Source organism: Amphiura filiformis, chromosome 7 (genome assembly GCF_039555335.1).
Source record: "Amphiura filiformis chromosome 7, Afil_fr2py, whole genome shotgun sequence".
NCBI classification, from domain to species: domain Eukaryota; kingdom Metazoa; phylum Echinodermata; class Ophiuroidea; order Amphilepidida; family Amphiuridae; genus Amphiura; species Amphiura filiformis.
This window is the reverse complement of record NC_092634.1, coordinates 57,198,171-57,221,806: the sequence shown is the minus strand read 5'-3', so window position 1 is coordinate 57,221,806 and position 23,636 is coordinate 57,198,171. Positions and strand designations below refer to the sequence as shown.

The window sequence follows — 23,636 nt, the reverse complement described above, 5'->3', positions numbered from 1 at the left end:
AGCCTGTTATTGATCCTGCCGATCCTGTTGGTGCCATCCAACATCAACTGGCCCATAAGATTTCATGGTCCTCTTTTAGTCGGCTTTTACGACACGCAGAGATTACGCAGGAGGAATTCTTCAACAGCCCCGTCCCCAGGCTGTGAGACATCAAATAGACGAATAGTTCTGTACCATGTAGTTATTAATGGTAATGGCAGGTGCCCGTAGTATTTAAACCATAACGAGATCTGTGCGACCAATCACAAGCCAGATCCATTTAAAGATGCATTACATCATGGCCAATTTTAGTAGGCCAGGAATCCGACAATCTCATCCATAGAAGCTCATAGATGGCCGTGTTAAGCATGTAAACCGCAAGTCCACTTGGGAAGGTAACAAACAGAGGGAGTACGGTGACTGAAAAGATGATCAATTGTGAAAATCTATCAATTGTGCACAAATTAATTAAATCGGAGTTTTACACTTAAATGCAATATCCAGAGTATGCACAATGGGCAAGTGAACTACGGAGTAGTCTAGTTATGTCCTAAAACCAGTTTCAAATTTCAGGAACATGTTATATATATGTGACACGATCTGGTCCATGGGGGCCAAAGGCGGCAAATTTGAAACTGATCAATTAATTGTTAGTGTGCTATACAGAATTGTTCACAACAGACACAACAGTGATTTTGGGAACCCAAAATGGTTCGACTTGGACTCGATCTGCCACTGAAAATGACTTGACTTGAGTCATCACTGACAATGACTTGACTTGGACTCGACTTTCATGACTTGACTTGGCACAAAGTAACAGATTTGAGTCAAAACAAGAGATTCAAATCTTTATTTTGACTGAGTACCAAAATAAGTTCACCAACCGGAATTGATAATGCACCGGAAAATCTTGGCTCAACTCGACTTGACTAATATGTTGACTTGCCTCAAGTGACTTGTGACTTGACCGAAGATTGCCTAGTTTACCACACAGAGATAGACTTACCAGGTATATCATCGTCTACGTACAGTGTCAAAGAACTCCTTCTTTTTCTGACCCCAGGCCTTTGCATCTGGCATCTCTTCATCTTCACCTTCTTCAAGTGACTTGTGACTGGACCCAAGACTGCCTAGTTCACAACACCGAGATAGACTTACCAGGTAAATCATCGTCTACGTAGTCAGTGTCAAAGAAATCCTTTTTCTTCTGACCCCAAGCCTTTGCATCTGGCATCTCCTCATCTTCACCTTCTTCACCCTCCTCTTCCAAATCACTAGCCATCTCTTCAAGGTGCTTGTTCCTCTTCATCATACGCATCTTGTCTTCCAAGTCATCGGAATCGGAATCGTCTAGTCCGAGAACTTCTTCCTGTGAAAGGGAGTTCAATGCATGTGGAGACAATAAATAATTGAAGTAATTTCTATATTTATTTACTTACTTATTTTTCTATGTTTATATGTATGGAAAAAAAACCATTTCTCACAATTAATTTTCCACAACTTTCTTTACACGCTTGTTGTGAATGAGATTTTGAGATGATTTCCAAAACCTCTTTTTTAACCTTCAATCAATCAATCAATCAATCAATCAATCAATTCATCCATCCATCCACAATCAATCAATCAATCAATCCACAATCAATCAATCCATCCATCCACAATCAATCAACAATCAATCAATCAATCAATCAATCAATCAATCAATCAAATACTTTCATCTCACATTGCATGGTACAATTAAAATAGAATAGGTACACATAATTAGAAGATGTGAATGCCATTAAAGATGCCAGGCATGGCTCGAATTAAGGATCTGAAGGGGCACGGCAACTTTTTTAGGGCAAGTTGATAATTGCCGTGGATTTTCACTGAAAAGGCAAGGCAGCACGGCAATTTGTAATATTTCAAAAGGGCATCAAGGCAACTGTTGAAAATTTGAGAAGGGCACCAAGGCAATTTTTCAAAAGCAAAAGCATTTAATACCGTCAGCTGAATTCGACACCAAAGTAAAATTCGACTCTCAACTTTACACTAAAACTAACCTGATTGCTTAAAACACTGCAATACAAAGCAATCAGAAATCAACAGTTTAATTTAGTTAAATTTTGCGATCCCTAGTTCTGAGCTGCAAAACTGACTCAAAACAGCGATGAAACAGCTGTGAACTTTGGTAATAATATTGATAAAATTTGCCGGGATAAAAACTATTTCGTGCAAAACATATCTAGAGATGGGCTCACATGTACAAGATTAGACTGCGCTGCATTCCTTTTTTTTTTTGGTAAACAATTCATACGTTTCCATGCATGAAACCATTTAAAATCTATGACGAAAAACATCACATCTCCAGTGACTGCCCTGCCCAGAGAAAAAGGACTGCGGTAGTTGGATATGACCTGTGTGACCCACCATATCTTAACACATAGACTCAACCTCTTTCATCTCGAATCTGAGATGAATGTTAATGAAGTAAAAATCAATGTGGGTGGTAAATCTTAACCAATAACAGATAGGCAAGCATACAAGTTTATGCATTAGCCCAACCCACTGTGTTCACTGAACCCAACCCACGTGGGGTAGCTCTATCTGCGTCAGGTAAACTTTTATTCAGATTTCATTTGACAGCTTAACCATCGGCAGTATATGTGCGCTGACGTCAAGCGTATACATTGGACCTTGTGCAAATAATACGCGCTGGACGGCTATTCAAACGGCTTAATTGGTAAAAACCACAGGATATGTGCATAAACAGCCAAGACTGCATTTTTAATGAGGTAACATCATACCCACTATAGAGTGCATAGTTCATTATATATTCGAAATACAGTAGACCAGTTTTCTCATGGATATCTGAGCTGTTGAATCAGAACAGGAATGATGAGTTTTCCAGTTCAGAGAGATTAATTTAGGGAATGATAAATTAAACTGGTCTACTACAGTAGACTAGTACAAGATAAGACGAGACCGGAAGGGTATCGCCATCGGTTTGCAATGGGAAGTCAATGTTTGATAATTGAGAGAACAATTGATTTGCCCAGCGCTCAGATTTTGTTCACGACACGAGGTCGAGGAGTCTTAGTTACTAACAGCGTTTCTGATTGGTCGATAGTACGTTGAAGGTATTTCTCTGACCAATCGAGAAAATGAAGTCAGAATGTCAGATTTCTAGCAACCAGATAATGTATAAAAGCCGATGTGATTGGCTGAATATGTAAGCTTACGTAGGGGTAATGAATATTAATTCACAACAAACTATTGTGTATACAGTGATTGATAGCTGGGTTACGATGCTCAAAATAGCGATCGTGTTCAAGATTTTCGATTTAATTTTCCACAATTTTGCGGGGATTTAACCAGTACTTGTTTAAAATGATTTTATAATGCAGGGACAGGGCTGGCCGGCTAGGGCACCCACGGCAACTTCATTTAGGGGCACGGCAAGTGACTGCCGTCGGTAAAGGACATATTTTGAGGGCATTGCGGCAATGGGGGTGGGCACCCACGGCAATATGCCGTCGGTGCCGTGGGTTAATTCGAGGGCTGATGGCACCCATTAGTTACAATCAGGGGTAGCGCTAGGTTGCTTTTTGGGGTCCCGGACCCACCCAAATAGAGTTCGGACCCTCTGTTTTTTAATTTTCTGCAAGTTCAGGGGTCCCTGCAGACCCCCAGTTTTTCAATCTGCCGCTATTGCAGACATACTATTTATGCTGCATTTGTGCAACTCGGACTCACCAAACTCTACTTTTTAATTTTCTGGAAGTTCGGGGGTCCCTGCGGACACTGGAGTGTTTAGTTCTAGCGCTACACAGCCGTTTTCGCCAAACGTTTGACAAACGTTTATGAAAATGTTTAACAACGTTTGGCTCCTTATCCGTTTATAAACAGTTTGATCATAAATGTTTGACAAACGTTTGTGATCGGCAATTGTTTGACAAACGTTTTATTATTATGTATATTAAATGAATTAAATAAATGTTTGGCAAACAATTAAAAAAATCCATTTTGAAACAAAAAACACATTTTTACCAAAAATCACATATTTTTTTACCAAAACTCTCATTTTTGTCCAAAAATCAAATTTTTTCCCAAAAATCAAATTTTTCCCCAAAAATCTAATTTTTTCCCAAAAATCAATTTTTTTCCAAAAATCACATTTTTGGAAAAAAATCACATTTTTGAAAAAAAATCACATTTTTGAAAAAAAATCACATTTTTGGGAAAAAATTTGATTTTTTGAAAAAATTGTGATTTTTTGAAAAAAATTACTTTTTTGGGAAAAAATGTGATTTTTGGGAAAAAATTTGATTTTTGGGGAAAAATTTGATTTTGGAGAAAAAATGTGATTTTTGTATAAAAATGTGATTTTCAATCTAAAATGTGCTTTTGTTTCGAAATGTTTATTTGATGAAAATTGACAAACATCAATCTGATGATTTTATGGAAAAACATTAACAAGACGTATTTATTAATTGTTTGCCAGACATTTATTTAATTCATTTAATATACATTGCTACTAAAACGTTTGTCAAACAATTGTCGATCACCAATGTTTGTCAAACATTTATAATCAAACGGTTTATAAACGGATAAGGAGCCAAACGTTTGTCAAACATTTTCGTAAACGTTTGGCAAACGTTTGTGATCACTAAATGTTTGTCAAACGTTTGGCGAAAACGGCTATGTACCCCTGGTTACAATGATAATAAACCCTTCTTGGATGAGAAGATGATAGAGAATGGGTGATGAACTGAAGGCTTGACCCAGTTGGTAATGCATCAGCATCAGTGATCTCAATCAATTTTATGCAAAGTTCCCAGATGAACCTCTCAGATTTCGATGAAAGTCCATCAGAATAATCTTTAGTGGGCACAATGAACACACACAAACATTTGATAAATGGCCCTTGAAGTTTAGTCTGGCTCAGTGTCTTAGCTAGCCTCCTGTCTGCCTGTCATTTTAGACCGGGAGTTTGCTCCTGAGACAGGCAAAAATTAATGCCTTTGACAGATACTACATTATAATTGTAGGTATTTAGAAAGTCTATTGACCTTTTAGTAGAACATATATTTGAACTCTTTGAAACCCCAATGGACTGTAGAAATCTGGTGAAAGGTTTGAAAGGTCAAATTAGGATAGGCAATGTTATTCAAATGACGGGCGTCGGGCAAACCTAAATTTCTAGCTAGAACCTGGTCCGGCCCCCATTTGTGCTACCCACCCGCATCTGACAACCTATGAAATGTATCCTAAATGTTGTAACGCAGACAATCAAATTTTGTGCCCTAAATGGCTTAATACTGCAAAAACTATCCTAAATGGTGTATAGTTTTTAGTGCTTTCTTTATTATAAAGAACTCAAATATATATACTAGGCCTATCTTCTATGAAATGTGAATATACCTCATTATCTGACGAGCTTTCTGCGGTTCCAATCCACCTTCCAATGATATCTTTTCCCGCCTGGAGTTGAAATCATCCACAGCATCGTTGTAATACTCGCTAGATTCCGGGTCCGGTGTCGGCATAGATTTGTATGTAGCCGGGTCATCACTATCATATTCCGGCTCCTTCTTTGACTGATTTCTTCTTCCCCTAAAAAGAAAGAAAAATGGTATTTCTGAAGTTAACAAAACTACAAAATTGTAAGCAACAACAACAAAACACCCTGAATTTTGGGAATTACGCAAACGATCGAGTCTTTCTTTTCAGACATGTGTGCGCATTGAAAATAAATGTTGTTGTAAGTAAACAACAACAACAAGTAAACAACATTTATCTTGCTGTATGGCGCCGGAATGAGCTGACCGATTTTTTGGGTAAACAAACCATACTCTTTCCATCCGTAATACATTCCTTCATACCAAGACCACTTACATCATTACATCAAGTTATTTTGGTAATTTGACACGTTTGAACTTCTGGCTCGTTGACGGAATGATGACGCTTTTACATAATTAGTATACATAGTATTTCACTTTACGTCATCATTAAGCCAGGGATTTTCGGGCGGGCTCACGGGTACCCGCCCGAGATTACACTACCTGGGCAGGAAATACCCTGCTCAGTGCCAGGACCTAGACCTCAATGCTAGGATCATTCATCAGTACGACGGCAACTTTGTGACCTCTTTTGTTCAACAGAAATTTTTTACGGGTCGATGAGCAGGGTGTTACGCAACACAATGATGAAAATTTAACCAGCAAACACGTTTTTGCAAAATAGCTCCAGAAATGGAAGACACAGGTCATTTCTTGCTCAAATTTCGTACCATGACAACGGATAAGATATCAAACAATTGTGTAAGCAAAAAATAATGTGTAAAAGTTAAATTATATGGAAAATAAAGAAGCTTAATAAACACGTCCAAAGTAGATGGGAAAATTGTAAGTCACAATCGCAAAAATGTTCATATCCTCAAGCAAGAAAAAGCACCAAACTCAAAAATGGGTGTCATGTTAAATATTTAAACTAAAGTTAGCTTGCCTGAAAATTTCATGAAATTTGGTTGGGGTATATTCCTAGTCGTACATTGAACATGTTGAAATGTTGATCTCTGTGCGTGGCTACTGTCACACGACGTATTATACAGCTGATTTTTTCCTATAAACAAATTTTCATTGTCATTTTTTTCAAATTTTTTCAAGTTTTTAATGTTTTTCCTACCCATCCCATACACAAACTCTAACCCACCCCAAACCTTACTACATATACAAACCCACCCAAGCCCAACTAACCTAAAACCCTTGCCCCAACCCCAAAAGGGAATTAGGGGTAAAATGGATTTCACCTAAAAATCAGACCTATATATATATTTTATTCTTTTTCAAATTGTATTTTGTTTAAATATTTTTCTGACCTTACACAAACTATAACCCTTTTCCCAAACCTTACTTTAACTATGCAAACTCACCCAAGCCCAACTAACCTAACACCCTTGCCCCACCCCAAAGAGGGAATTGGAGGTAACTGATTTCACCTAAAATCGCACTTAGGCATGTTTAGTGTAAAATGCATTTAAATATATGTCATCAGTGTTCGATTTACCTGGATTAACGTAGCAAAATGCTACTCACAATTTTGGAATTGCTACTCAAATCTGAAAGTGAGTAGCAGTTTTTGCTACACAAAAAAATAGATGAAATTCGAACACTGTATGTCAATTAAGTTTCAATTACCTTATTTAGCCTCATCTCATCAAAATGGCCATTTTAAGGGCTAATTATATTAAAGGTCCATAACCGGATCAACAACATCCTCCCCCCCCCCCCCGATTTTTGTCATTGTTAATGACTTTTTGGTACCTGTATCACAAAATAGATCATATTTTTCTCATTACTATCCTGAAATTTGACGCACCAAGTTGATGTATTTCCGGAGAAATCAGAGAATTCATCCCAAAATAGCTTGCTTGGTGGCTACCAATTTCTGGAATTCTGGGAAGGCTTATCGTATATAATTATAGTCTCCTCAACAGCTAGTTTGGTTTCTCGTCATTCACATTGTGTGAAAAGAGCGAACCACACTAACTGCTGCGGAGACTTGATCTACGACGATAGTATATATCTTAAAAAATTCCAAGATGGTGGAACGGGGCGGAATGGCGCAGTTAGTTAGCGCATTATACTTTTGTACAAGTGGTACCCGGTTCAAAACCAGGTAGCGGCAGGTTTCTTTTTCCTTTCCATTTTTAAACCAAACTTTTTTACGTTCATTTGAAATGTATATATTGCAAGGGCAAATATATTTTGTTTCCTTTTTTTTTTTTGAATCGGTACGAAAAAGATTTTAAAATGAAAATTTTCTGTTCAATACGAGCTAATAAACACGGGCATTTGCAGCACCGGGTTGCAGCATTGTCGTCAGGGCATTTCTGTTTTGCTTTCAATATTGGCTGATTTATACACAAAAATCTATCAAGAACGATATAAAGACGAACATGAAAAAATGGCTGTGGGGAGTGGTATATGAAAACTAATGTCACAACTTTATAGTATTGGAATGTACACACACGCACGGAATACATGTTGTTGCTTGCCTGCCCAGAATGCAGTTCACGCATACCAAGGTATTGGATTGCAAATTTTACTATTTATTCACATTTACGCTGAAAATGTCTCATTTTTTTCACAAAGCTGCATAAAGGGGACGATATCTGATATTATATGTAATTTTAAAGACAATCCATATCCAAAACCAATAGGGTTACCCCCCTTTAAAGGAGAAACCTTTCACATACTTTTGGAAATTTCAAAAAAAAATCTAACATTCTGAAAATACAAAGAAAATACATTCGAAAGTGCACAAGTTTTTTCTTCTGGGTAAGAATTTTTTCTTACGTGCAACAGATTTTTCCTTGCAGGTTAGAAATTTGATACATAGGTCCATGCATGAATTTTGTATATGATGACCTATTTATCAAATTTCTAACCTGCAAGAAAGAAACTGAAGAAAAAAAACTTGTGCACTCGAATGTATTTGTTTTCAGAATTTTAGAATTTTTTTGTTTTAAATTTCCAAAAAGGTTTCTCTTTTATTTATGTAGCAATAAAAATAGCAAATTCGATGAAATGAGGCAAATTAAAGTAATTAACACAATCATGCATTTAAAAACATAAAAAATTGAATATAGGTCAGATTTTCAAGGTGAAATCAATTTCTCCCCTAATAAGGGGCAAGGGTTTTGGGTTAGGGTAACTTTGGTTAGTTGGGCTTGGGTGGGTTTGTATAGTTATATGTCGTAAGGTTGGGGTAGGTAATAGATTGCATCATGGATCAAATTTTTTTTTCAAAATAATTTTTTTTTCCTTCCTACCGTCCCAGTTTTTTCAGCAATGTAACCGGAAACCAAAAGTTATTTTTGTTAGGCCCAATTGTCCATTGTTGGTTACTGAGTTACCTTGTAAAAAATACTTTCAATGTACAAACAATAAAGTCAGCATAAAAGTTGATATTGAATTATTTGGATGATGTTAATATTCATTCCAGAAAAAAACATACACGAATGAGCCATTTCATCCTCAGTCTCTGGCACAAAAAGCAAACTGTTCAACCACTAGACTATACGACCTGCTATAAAATACTTGTGTTTTTTACAATCCTTATTTCTCATTCAGTGTCTCACTCAATAATAATCTTTTTAAACATGTTTGTACTTCAGTAAAATGAGGTCATATTACTTTGTATTACCTCAATATTTTGTAAAACAAGATAATATTTTGCACGAATAAACAAACATCACTTGGACGATTCTGGCTATTATTAATCGATATATGGACAGAGCCGACTGTTGATTTTCCTATTGACACTAGTCACCAATGGTTCCACACGATTTCGACACAAAGCCTTTCTGAAAGCAACTTTTCAACCTACGCCTCAAGTATTCCACCAATCATTTTCGCTGAAAATTTAATACAAGCATGACAAGCTGACGCTGGTTAATGTCGATGACTACAGAGAAGCATGAAGCATACGACGAGTTGTAGATATTATAACAATTTTAGCATGTTAGTGATCGTGACAGGCATGTTTTATCATTTTTTAGGCTACTTCGGGCACAATATAATTATAAAAATTTCATTTTTTCCGCAATAATTCAATTTTTACATGTTACTGTTTACTTTAAACTTATATTTCAAATCTTATCTGTGGGCTCAATACGAGAATTAAGCGAGAATGACTTGTGATCATGTTATTCATCGTGTATTCCATTTTTTTAGTGTTTTCCAAAAAACTGTATAATATATTTTGGCAAATCATTTTCAACATTTCGTTACGTAACAGCAGATGTCACGCTAATTGTTGTCCTACAGACATGGTTGACCCCTCATTTTTTAAGTTAAATAATCACCTTTCCAAATAAAACAATTTCCATGTCATGTGAAATATACTACCGTATTTCGTCAGGGGCGTTACATTTTCCCAAGGGGGGGGGGCGTTTATTAGAGGTCATTTTTAGCACGACAATTCCCGTTAAAATCATTAGGTAAGCTTAAAAGTCGCGCTAAAATGATGAACTATGAACTTTTGACACTGACTTTTGGTTCACTTCCGGGTTTCAGATGCAGATTTTCGCCATTTATTGCTGCTATTACCGACCATGTGAGCAACTTGGTACAATGTAAGCTTACTACACAAGATAGCATGGAAAATTGGAAATATCGGAATTTTGAAACATCTTGGTTGAAAAAAGTGGTGGGGACGTTTATTTGAGGGGGGCGACTATTTGACGAAATACGGTACCGGTACTTAAAAATTTGATGATCATACCTATTCATGTCATACTCTTATTAAGGGGGTACTACACCCATTGCATTTTTTTTGCATTTTGTGAAGAAATGAGAAAAAGAAATTGGACAAAGTGGTATGCAAAATGAAGGGGGCAAATCTTCTCGTTCAATTGGTGGCATCAGTATCAATGATGCGTACATACTTCTAATGGTATAAGCCAAAAAGTGGTACATCACTGATGTTTTAAATTCACTTCATTTTGGAAAGCTTACTATCAACAGATTTCGTTAAAATTTTGGATATGTGTTGCTAACACATTAGGGAAATAATGTTGATATGTAAAATGGGAATATAAGTGGTCCCTGATTTCTTTTATGACTTCATGAACTTGGTGCTCCACAACTATGAAAAAAACGAACCGGTTAAAATGCTTCCATTTTCAATGTTGAGCTATATTTTGTATTTTGAACTTATGACACTATTTCACTGAAACTTAATTAAGCCATAGGTAACAGGTTACCACAACCACATTACAGCAATGTTGAAAAAGATTGTATTTTTTTTTTTTTATACCACCATATTAGGTAGTTTTCCGTAAGCTTCATTTTTGTGATTTTGGTAACTATTTTATATTTATTTGCCCAATCCATCTCAACTAGGCAATCTAAATTGTACTCACCATTTACATCCCAAGGTATTTTAGTATATCTACCTCACACATTTCCAAATGTTATATATCCAGTAACAGACAAACTATCAAAATTGATGCCTCATTATGACATGTATGATATCACAGACTATCACATGTATTCAAAATTGATGCCTGAATTTGACCTGAACCAATTGACCTATAGACGAACCTAAATTCACGCATTCCTACACCTGACTAGCAGCCTTTAGTTGGGTAGCCGACTAGCCGTTGGCTCTAATGCACTCAAAATGTGAAATGATTCGGCCTTAGCGAAATTTTAAACTGCATTCCATCACCCGTTTTACACCTTAATACATAATAATCGGATTAACTACACGCGGACGCGGTATCTATGCTTTGATGTACTTCTCGTCCTTGCATCTGCTCTAGGTGTTAGGTGGCTTTTATTTGCACAATTGGACGCTCAAAGCACCAGGTTGGTGCAAGCGGCTACCCAAAGATGTCCGACCAAATCCTGACCATGACTTGGCTATTTGGATTCGTCTATAACCTGACCTTTGATGACCTTATAGCCTTTTTTAATCTCTTTTCCTAACAACACATTATAGAAGATACATACATGGTGTAGTATTAAATTGTCTATGTGGAAGAGATTAGGCGTATTTAATTTATTCAGTGTTAGGCCCATGAAAGTCAATTCGAGTTTATCGTCCCTTTTTTTCCCTGGGTTGGTGAGGTGACTTTTTCATTTTTCATTATTTCATCAGATTTCATTATTGACCTAAAATGCATGTTGATTTAAAGCCACACTCATACATGTTATTTATAAACAGGTTTTTATATGGGTAGGGACTAGAAAATTTAGAAAAGAGCCTGGTTTTGCTTCCAAGTTATGAATTTATATGTTTTACAAATAAAAATATATGTTTCCAATTGCTAAAACTGGTGAAAACACTGATACTTTGAAAATAATGAATTATATTGGCATTTTTGAAAATTTGACGCGGGTGTTTTTGGTTTCCAAAAAGTGACGCGGGCGGGGGACGATAAACTCGGAATCGACTTTCACGCGCCTTATAATCAGTGAGTACATTTTCTATACATGTAGATAGTATAACAAAGGATTTAATGTATTCTATTCATGTATTCTACTTGGACATGTTCAATAGAATAAATTATGGATTGTTATGAAACACACATCTCAGTTACCAGGATACAGTAAACAAAAAATATATAGGGCCAAAATGACTTACTAAAATGGTTTGAAAACACTTTGTATGTAGATATATTTTATAAGTTCATGACATGAGGTGATGAACATATAAATGTACTTTATAAATTTGCAAGAAAAAAAAGAAGAGGGGTACTGATGAAAATCAGGGTATTATTCCCCCTTAATGATTTCAAAATGCATTCAAATTAAACATCAAGATCAAGAAGTACATGTACATTGTAGTTAGCTCGAGATACTCTAGCTAAAATACAGGTTTACATTTACTATCTTACATTATCTTGCTGTATTTCAGCTAGAGCGCCAGACGACGAGCTTCCGCCGGGTTTTTTTTGTGTATTTTACTGTTACGTTAGATGAAGAAGAAACCCGCCTCGGAGCCCGCCCTACTCATTATTTCATTGTACTTATTGCAATTTGCCTCAATATATTACGTAATCAACACAAAGCTTTTGTGAGGATTAGTGAGTGGATAAGAAATTGACAGTGGAGGATACGAAGGACACGCCGATTGTTAGTTGTCAATCATGAATTGCCGCAACGTTTTAATATTTTACTGCATGGCATTCCGCAAGCACCAAGACAAATTGTGCCGTATTTTTCCAAAGATCATCTCATATGAAGTAAGCTGAATGCGATCTGTACTTTTGTGACATTCCGATCGCTTTTGATCACCTATTATCGGCGAATTTGATTGAAAACACGTGAGTTCATGTTGTGTAAACAACATAATTTAGCATATATTCTGTCGGTCCGTGCCACGTCACTTCCGGTTGATGATGCGACTCACGGTCGAGTGAAAACATTTGATTTTTGTTGATGATTTCTGTCATTGGTGTTATGTAAATTTCGATCGCAAATAGTCAGTGGAATCAAACAACCGTTTCTAAGTCTTCAGAGTGGAAGAAACTTACTTGATTTACCGTTTATATACTGACAGACTTAAAATTAAATTCAATGGTCGAGTGTCGTTTTCTCCGAAATTGAGGGTCACTCCAGCAACATCGCTATGTAGCCTCCTTCACAGCCGGTTTCTGTTGTTCACAACAAACCGTGAGCCACATGCAGTTTGGGCCCGAGACTAGAGATAGCCCGGATGTCCGACCGACAGAATAGACACAAATGAAATTACGTTACGATGCAATACAATGCAATTTGAATGCGCAGCAGATCTACAGAAATAAGGCTGCCCGGTTTTATGCAGAATTAGACCACGTCTGATTGTAGTGTCCAAAAAGGCAACATTATCGTCAAAGTTCTGCTGAATTTGGCACCCTTGTCTTGCATGCTTGAGAAAGGGTGCCGCCTGCCGGTATATATTACAAATTGATTAGTTTTTAGCAGGCAAAGTTTACAGCAATGAATGATTCATTGCCTGCAAATAATTCTTAAAAACATAAAAATATACGACGCCTACATGTACCTTTTACGACCCATTTCAAATCAATTCTTTCTTTTCTACGATTCCACGCGAGACTTCTTGTGTAGGGAATCATAGAATTGGTTCTCTTTTTAGCAAGGAGCACCGTCAAATAAATTAAAATAATCAGGCAGCGCCGGCCGTGATTTCACAATTAAAGCCTTAAAGGGACCATTGAAAGAAAATATGATTTGGTATCAAAATAAAGCCCATAAAATATAGAATCAATATCTAAAACAATTGAAGAACTAACTATTTTAGAAATAAAATACAATGAAAACAACGTACTCGATTTACCCCCTTCCGACGCTACATCGCGCGTCATTTATCAAAGTAGAAAATTGGGCGCTTTCCTGATGACGTCATTGTGGTTACGCGTTTTGTGTTGCGTTGACATTTTTGCCGGGATAATTTGACAACAGCGATCGCGATCTAAATATCAGATGCAATAATCATGGTAATACAACCACTTATAATTATTTAAAGGTCAAGTAAAAACAAAATTCCAGTTGATTGTCCACATGTTATCAAAAAGAGGAAGTGGAGGGCCTTTTTATTTATCATTTATTAGTTATTTTTTACAATGCAAATGGATCATTTAGGCCTATGTATTATTCCCGGACATTATTACTAGTTGTGTAATTTGTAGAGGAGGATGATAGGATTGAGGATCTTGTTATTTGATGGTTCTCTGAGAGGATGATTAAAACAAAGCCTCTAAATTGAAATGCTTATTGGACAGAAGCAAATCTAAACTATTGACAATATTATTAACTTTTGAAACATTTTAAAAAAGAAGTTTTCCCTTATAATAAAGAAAATATCATTAAACATTTCAGACTCCCTCAATGGCAATGCCATGCGAAAGGAAGTGGGCGGGGACGATCAATTGTTTTTTTTATCATCATCAAGCATATGCAGCTTCCTATTTTACTTATTCATAAATTCAACCCACCGGTCAACATGACCATGATTCCGATGACTTTATGTAGGCCCTACATGGCATATATAAAACCATAAAACTAATTATGAGTAGGCCTATAATAGGCCTATGACATAGTGACGTCGCAACACATAAATTGCAGATGATGTGCCGGCGCGAGCACCTCCCATGGGTATTATTATTATAGGCCTATGTATTTTTTCCGTAAGACCTACCTTAAAAATATTCAAGAGATGATTATTTTTTCCAAAACCTGACAATTGGTATAAAAAAGCTTTTTCTTCCATAAGTTAACTTTCAAAAGTGCTTATTTTCATACCCCAAACAATGCAAAGTAGGCCTAGGCCCTTTTATTTTACAAATGTATTCCCCTATAGGCCTACCATGTGTTATACGGGAGACTTGCCAATATTATTTGAGCCGTTGGCACTGGGGCAGTAGCTGAACGGCAGATGAAGAAGTTGGTTCAGAAGAACATGACATGCAAGCTGTTCTTGAAATAAATTACGAGGAGCGCCTATAAACATACATAGGCCTTCAAAAAGCCTATATGCTACAAACATCAAATGGGAAATATTATAGGCCTACACTTATTTTAATCCATGGATGGTTAGGACCGGGGTAGGCCTATAGGCTATGCGAAATTGATGTCAGTCATTTCTAAAAACGAAATATCCAGCCAGGCGCGCTGTATTTTACAAGATTTACCCAATCAACATAAACTTTGTAACTGTAGGCCTACCTTTGATAAAACGCTCGGACACTTTGCATTTTCAAGTATCAGTGGGAGTTGAGATTGGATTAGGCCTATAAGCATTTCCATAACGTAAACTAAAGGCTGACAGTAAATATTGTTCATATGATTGTTTGGAGTGACCTTTATATGTTCCTCTCGTGGTTCTTTATCTTCAAAATTGTTTCTCATTTTTCATAGGCTTTTAAAAATAAATAAAAATAAATTTCGGCTTTTATATAATAACGCCTTTTCCCAGATCTCAGGGTTCAAAGCGCTGTAATTTCGCTGCCATGGTACTTATCACAATCAGATCGCATCATCTAGGCTGGATGCTGCCGAACCTGTTGCAAATCTAGCCGCACTTGGATTGTAACATCCACCAATTATCTTTTCAGCTCCCCAAATTTCATTGGGTGAAGGAAGTTTTTGATAACCAAACATTTTTGAGAAGCAGGAGGAAACTGGAGATCCCGAAGAAAACCCGCGAGATCGAGATAAACCAAGTTCACATGAGTCTTTGGGCCGCGCGCCAGGCGAGGAAACAACCGCGCCAACTCGCTCTCTCGAGCCTGACTTTTGTTTTGAACCTGTTCCCATAAGTGTGTCTCTACCACAGAATTAAAACCAATTGTTGGCCAATTTTGTAGGCCTAGCTAGAATTTATATATAGGCCTATCATTGAAGTCATTGTAGCTTTGTAATTTATATTATAATCCTTTTTAATATACTTGTTAGGCCTAAAAGGCACATAAAAGTTCATTGCTGTAAACACGTTCATGCGTTGGTTTAGGACCAAGTCTGGACTATGCAGTGTTGCCATGCAGCGGAAAGGATAACCACTTTGACGTCACAGGGGTTGCCACGTGTCTCTGCACATATGAATTGGGCGGAACGACGCGACATTGGGCGCTTTGTCTTTATTTGCTGATTTGGGGGTAAAATAAAGTAAAATTGCGTTTATCATTTTAGAAATGGATTCTATATGTTATTAGCTTTATTTTGATACCAAATATGTTTTTCTTTCAATGGTCCCTTTAATGTACGATCTTTTTAAATTTTTAGATTTTTCTTTTTTTCTTCTAAAATGATAATATGCAATCATTATGAAAGTTACCAATACATTTGGACGCGAAAAACATTGGGAATTTGCAAAGAAACAACATCATAAACTTCACCTCTATCCGACTCGAAACATCTCGCACTATTTGGATTAGGACAGCGAGTGCGGCCTCAGAGTTAGTCGCCTACGCGGCCAGTTTGGTTACGCTCCCTCCACATGTGGAGGGAGCGTAACCAAGCTAGTTTTGTAGGAGACTACGGTGTGCGATCGTGGCCGACATAAAGTCATAATCTAAAAAATTATGACTTTATGTCGGACCAACAGAAAATCGTCCGTTTTACTACAAATAGGACGAATTTGACAGTTTGCTCATAGATTTAAGTTAGAACATGTGTAAGTATTACAAATATGCCAAAAAATCGGTTTTGAAAAAAATAAAGGTAAATTCTGAAAAAAGATCGTACATTATGACTTTAAAGGGACCATTGAAAGAAAAACATATTTGGTATCAAAATAAAGCTAATAACATATAGAATCCATTTCTAAAATGATAAACGCAATTTTACTTTATTTTACCCCCCAAATCAGCAAATAAAGACAAAGCGCCCAATGTCGCGTCGTTCCGCCCAATTCATATGTGCAGAGACACGTGGCAACCCCTGTGACGTCAAAGTGGTTATCCTTTCCGCTGCATGGCAACACTGCATAGTCCAGACTTGGTCCTAAACCAACGCATGAACGTGTTTACAGCAATGAACTTTTATGTGCCTTTTAGGCCTAACAAGTATATATTAAAAAGGATATTATAATATAAATTACAAAGCTACAATGACTTCAATGATAGGCCTATATATAAATTCTAGCTAGGCCTACAAAATTGGCCAACAATTGGTTTTAATTCTGTGGTAGAGACACACTTATGGGAACAGGTTCAAAACAAAAGTCAGGCTCGAGAGAGCGAGTTGGCGCGGTTGTTTCCTCGCCTGGCGCGCGGCCCAAAGACTCATGTGAACTTGGTTTATCTCGATCTCGCGGGTTTTCTTCGGGATCTCCAGTTTCCTCCTGCTTCTCAAAAATGTTTGGTTATCAAAAACTTCCTTCACCCAATGAAATTTGGGGAGCTGAAAAGATAATTGGTGGATGTTACAATCCAAGTGCGGCTAGATTTGCAACAGGTTCGGCAGCATCCAGCCTAGATGATGCGATCTGATTGTGATAAGTACCATGGCAGCGAAATTACAGCGCTTTGAACCCTGAGATCTGGGAAAAGGCGTTATTATATAAAAGCCGAAATTTATTTTTATTTATTTTTAAAAGCCTATGAAAAATGAGAAACAATTTTGAAGATAAAGAACCACGAGAGGAACATATAAAGGTCACTCCAAACAATCATATGAACAATATTTACTGTCAGCCTTTAGTTTACGTTATGGAAATGCTTATAGGCCTAATCCAATCTCAACTCCCACTGATACTTGAAAATGCAAAGTGTCCGAGCGTTTTATCAAAGGTAGGCCTACAGTTACAAAGTTTATGTTGATTGGGTAAATCTTGTAAAATACAGCGCGCCTGGCTGGATATTTCGTTTTTAGAAATGACTGACATCAATTTCGCATAGCCTATGTAGGCCTACCCCGGTCCTAACCATCCATGGATTAAAATAAGTGTAGGCCTATAATATTTCCCATTTGATGTTTGTAGCATATAGGCTTTTTGAAGGCCTATGTATGTTTATAGGCGCTCCTCGTAATTTATTTCAAGAACAGCTTGCATGTCATGTTCTTCTGAACCAACTTCTTCATCTGCCGTTCAGCTACTGCCCCAGTGCCAACGGCTCAAATAATATTGGCAAGTCTCCCGTATAACACATGGTAGGCCTATAGGGGAATACATTTGTAAAATAAAAGGGCCTAGGCCTACTTTGCATTGTTTGGGGTATGAAAATAAGCACTTTTGAAAGTTAACTTATGGAAGAAAAAGCTTTTTTATACCAATTGTCAGGTTTTGGAAAAAATAATCATCTCTTGAATATTTTTAAGGTAGGTCTTACGGAAAAAATACATAGGCCTATAATAATAATACCCATGGGAGGTGCTCGCGCCGGCACATCATCTGCAATTTATGTGTTGCGACGTCACTATGTCATAGGCCTATTATAGGCCTACTCATAATTAGTTTTATGGTTTTATATATGCCATGTAGGGCCTACATAAAGTCATCGGAATCATGGTCATGTTGACCGGTGGGTTGAATTTATGAATAAGTAAAATAGGAAGCTGCATATGCTTGATGATGATAAAAAAAACAATTGATCGTCCCCGCCCACTTCCTTTCGCATGGCATTGCCATTGAGGGAGTCTGAAATGTTTAATGATATTTTCTTTATTATAAGGGAAAACTTCTTTTTTAAAATGTTTCAAAAGTTAATAATATTGTCAATAGTTTAGATTTGCTTCTGTCCAATAAGCATTTCAATTTAGAGGCTTTGTTTTAATCATCCTCTCAGAGAACCATCAAATAACAAGATCCTCAATCCTATCATCCTCCTCTACAAATTACACAACTAGTAATAATGTCCGGGAATAATACATAGGCCTAAATGATCCATTTGCATTGTAAAAATAACTAATAAATGATAAATAAAAAGGCCCTCCACTTCCTCTTTTTGATAACATGTGGACAATCAACTGGAATTTTGTTTTTACTTGACCTTTAAATAATTATAAGTGGTTGTATTACCATGATTATTGCATCTGATATTTAGATCGCGATCGCTGTTGTCAAATTATCCCGGCAAAAATGTCAACGCAACACAAAACGCGTAACCACAATGACGTCATCAGGAAAGCGCCCAATTTTCTACTTTGATAAATGACGCGCGATGTAGCGTCGGAAGGGGGTAAATCGAGTACGTTGTTTTCATTGTATTTTTATTTCTAAAATAGTTAGTTCTTCAATTGTTTTAGATATTGATTCTATATTTTATGGGCTTTATTTTGATACCAAATCATATTTTCTTTCAATGGTCCCTTTAAAGGAGAATTTCGTGATCCTAGCATCCTTAGATATCCACGAAAAAAGCTTATTCTCAAAATTGTAGTTGATTCTGATTTTGCGTTTGCGAGTTATGCATGATTATGATTATTATTACACTGCTCCATAGACCATCAAGCCGGGCATCAAGCCCGAGCCCGAGCCCGAGGTGGCTCACACCCCAGGCTACGATTTCCCGCACTCCGGGCTGGCCTCCACAACTCAGGGCCATGATGTTTCGGGCTACATAGGCCAGTGTTGTAATTTCGTTTTGGTATTACCAGAACGAAATTCAAATTTGATGATATTTTTGCTAAAAGAATTTTTGGTACATTGAAACATTATAGCAGGTTTCACAAAGTTGCTTAACATTTTAAGCTATTTTTCAAAATTTCCTGAAGTTACTGAACACACGCTCAAAAGTTTTCAAAATTACTCAATATTGCTTCACCCTGTGCACAAAATGTATGTCTTCTGAAGTATTCTAAAAAAAAATTTGAAAAATTAAAAAAAAATCTGACAAATCCCAGAAATTGAGGAGGGAGGGGACGAGAACCAAAACATGAATTTCATATGGCCGCCTAAATTGAGCGCAGATTGTACAAAGTAACAGATTTTTTTAATGTAGCCACTGGCCCGGGCCACTCATCGCCAGGCAATGTCAGCTTTACGCACTTTATAACACGCGTCCACGAGGGGGCCCCGCGGCACTCAGAGCTGGTGTACACATGCGTAAAAAAAAAAAAACATGTAAAAAGGGGTCTTTTTTTTCGACGAACACGTAACGCGCGTTCCGTGTTTAGGGGTCTAAAAACGCTGTTTTTCAACAAAAGGTTTTTTTTTTTTGTAACCAGCAAAACGCGGGTAAATTTTCGGAAATTCTAGGAAATAAGTAGTAGGCCCTACCAGATTTCATAGTTTGATATTTTGCGTTCTAGTTGAAATAAATTGTAATTCCTTTCTTTATAGCCATTGTGAGAGCTCCATTAAAGTGTATTGTTGATATTAATTTTGACCAGAACCTGTTTAGGGGGTAGGCCTACTTTTTTGGGGGGGAAGTGCGCTAAAAACCTGTTAGGGGGTGATTTTGAAAAACAGGGTAGAACCTGTTTAGGGGGTGTTTTTAAAACCGTTGTTCACGCATGTGTACACCAATATAGCTGAGTGCCCCCCGGGCTTTATAATAGGCCTATAGGCTTTTTTGTAACCATATATATATATAATGTTGTGAAATGTCAGACGTTTTGGGACAATTTGGACAACTTTTTGGCAACTTCCCCCGGCCCTGTGCCCCGGGGGGTACGGTACCGGTACTCAGTACAAATGACCATAGGCCTACGGGGACGTGCCGCAAATATGGGTAGCATTTTCAGTCTTTTGGTATATCAATAACCCCTTTTTCAGCCTATTTTGGTATATGAATGGGTCCTTTTTTTTCAAAATTTTCTTAATTTTTTCGGAAAATAGCCCAATTTTTCCCTAATCTAGCCCAAATTTTGGGAAAATTTGTAAAAACTAAGACAATTTAGGTTAAATTCGGCCGAAAATTTTCACTTTTGGTATATCAATGGGTCCAAATTTCTTGAAAAATTGGTAGGCCTATATTTATGGGTCCACTTTCAAATTCTCAGCGGCACGTCCCTACCAAAACAAAACTTGAGTACCCCCCGGCCGGCTCCTGTGACATGTCACATGTGGCCTTTGAATCTTCGCTGTCAGTTAGGCTTAGGCCTAGGCCTACTCCCTTTTAAAGGGATTTTTTAAAATACACTTTCATCACACAGATTTCGCGCGCGAAATAATACATCTCACAGCATACACGGTGAATGTGCGGAACCGAAACAGGTGTATAAATCTCGATGGTTTAAGGTTTTACCGTCGTAACTAAACCTATCGACCAATTTTTTTTTAATTGACATATTTTGTACTTTGATATGTGTAGATAATAAATCAGGAAAAAAAACAGGGGGTGCCGGACCTCACTTTTGAGCTACAGCCGTTTTAAAAGAGGTGTACATTTCCAAAAATCTCTGTACACTTCAATGGCAAAATCGGCAATTTGCCCAAAATATATCACCTTTTGCGTTGTATAAAAAAATTGTCGAGACAAAATTTTTAATTTTATATATGTTATGAAAAACAAAAAGCTCTTTAAAATCGCGCAAAAAAATTGGGGTACCGGACCTCGTTTTCGCGTAAATTGACCAAAATAGGTCAAAATGCACTTTTCTGCGACACCATGCGTAGTTAATTGCGTACATGGATATTTTGGTGCGTACCAACGCCCTGGTATACACGCGCGATCTGATGCCGGATCAGCGTTCGTTTACGCATATGGCCACAAAAAAGGAATTGTCTGTTTACGCAGGAAAGTTTTCCATGTAAAAAAAAAGTTACCTAAGAAGTGTCCAGAATAGGAACAATTATAATAATATCGACTATAAAAGACTTAATGAAGCCTTAAAATTCTTAGCCTAATTCTAATTTGGTGTATTTTGGTCATAAACGGGTGTAAGAAAGACTCCTATTCTCCAAAGATATTAAGCAAAGAGTTATCAAGTTACACAAAGTGAGAAATTTTCAGCTTTCACCATGTTCACCTGACTCGATTGACCAAAAAGAGGACTTATTAAACATGTTAAAGCGAAGCGTTTGACACCATGGGCGGAAGTGTTTGACTATAATAGGCCTACAATTATTATAGGCATAGGCCTACTTAGTATGCTTAGTGCCGTTTGCCGAGAGGAAAATTTTTGGTCACAAACACTATAATACGGAATTATCTCGAGGTGGATTCATGTCATCAATAGCAGTTAAATTAAAGCAAAGTTAAACACTGGGTTCCATATAAGGCCCCATGTCACAGGGGAAGTTGCCCAAATTCGTCCAAAATTGTCAAAAATGACCAAAGTTGCGCAAAATTGTGCAAAACTGCTCAAAGTTGTCATTTGACTTAGCAAAATTTTTGACAATTTTGTGCAACTTTGCATTAACATTGAGCAACTTTGTGCAACTTTATGCAACTTTGCATTAACATTGAGGAACTTTGCGCAACTTTGCATTAACATTGAGTAATTGTGTGCAACTTTGTGCAACTTTGTACAATTTTGTGAAAATTTGCAAAATTTTACGCAACTTTGAGCAACTTTGCAAAATGTTATGTAACTTTGCAAAACTTTGCGCAACTTTGCAAAATTTTATGCAACTTTGCGGAACTTTGTGCAACTTTGAAAAATGTTTAGGCAACTTTGAGGAACTGTGTGCAACTTTGCAAAATTTTACGTAACTTTGCAGAACTTTGTGCAACTTTGATATAAAATTGGATCGATTGAGCCCACATTTATTGGTCGAGCTATGAGTTTTAAAAATATTGGACGAGGCGTACTCGAGTTAAAACTCATAGCTCGACCAATAAATATTGGGCATAAAGTATCCAATTTTATCATTATTATGTTTTGGATCCAAAAGTAACTAAAGAGCTTTTAAGAAATGTATACATGGTATATGGAAAACAAAGATTCAACATAACAATTTGGAAAAATTATTTACACATGCTATAGGAATAGCTTGTAATAGTGTTAAAATTTGGTCCAAAAATGGGCTGAATATATATATTAAAAGTACATAAGGTATTAAAAATACCTGGACAAATACTGGTTTTGCAATAATTTATGTATAAATTTTAGAAATAGTCAAGTTGTTCATGTTTTAACACATTTTAATTCTCATCAAATAATTCATCCAAAACAGGTATAATTAAATTTATCATGTAAGTGACGTTTCTCTGTGACAAAAAAGTTACAGAGTAAAAGGCAAAACATTTATAATTCACAATTCCCATCATTTTGAGTCTGCCAGTCTGCATAAAGTAAGAACCGATGTCATAACTTGATTCATCTTGATCTACATAAGCTTACATAGATGTATAGACGGTTTTGAATTACCCGGCCTTGTGCTGAACCTGGCTAGGGGTCAAAGGCTAATAGCATTTTCAGAGCTAGAGTAACCATAACCATGGTAACATGTGTAAATACTGGAGCATATTATAAATGAAATGTAAATTTCCTTTTTGTGTGATGAAAGAAATAACTTTTGAAAACAAAATATCTCACTTGCTCTTCTGGGCCAAGTTTTCAACTTGTTGACCCCATTTTATTAACTGACTCCCATCAAATGATCCCTTCAATCAATTCATTTTGCGTCCACTCCTCAATTTCTGGGATCAGTCCATATTTTTTCCCCCAATTTTCATATTAAATTTTAAGGGATCTGGAATGAGCGTTTTGAGCGTTTCGACAGTATTTTTTGTGGGATATGGGAGCACATCAGACATATCGAATCTGAAACTGAAT

At 36.8% G+C, this 23,636-nt stretch overlaps 1 protein-coding gene across 1 annotated transcript in view; it reads right to left on the bottom strand.

Moving 5' to 3' along the window:
• The window catches only part of LOC140157376 (something about silencing protein 10-like), a 36,303-nt gene extending 22,677 nt beyond the window's left edge, over positions 1-13,626 (bottom strand). The window contains 4 exon segments of the mRNA XM_072180552.1: positions 1,138-1,348; positions 5,383-5,414; positions 5,417-5,574; positions 13,516-13,626. Of these exon segments, the coding sequence (XP_072036653.1) occupies positions 1,138-1,348; positions 5,383-5,414; positions 5,417-5,574; positions 13,516-13,529 (415 nt within the window). The 5' untranslated portion in view covers positions 13,530-13,626.
• Positions 13,627-23,636: the final 10,010 nt, after the last annotated feature.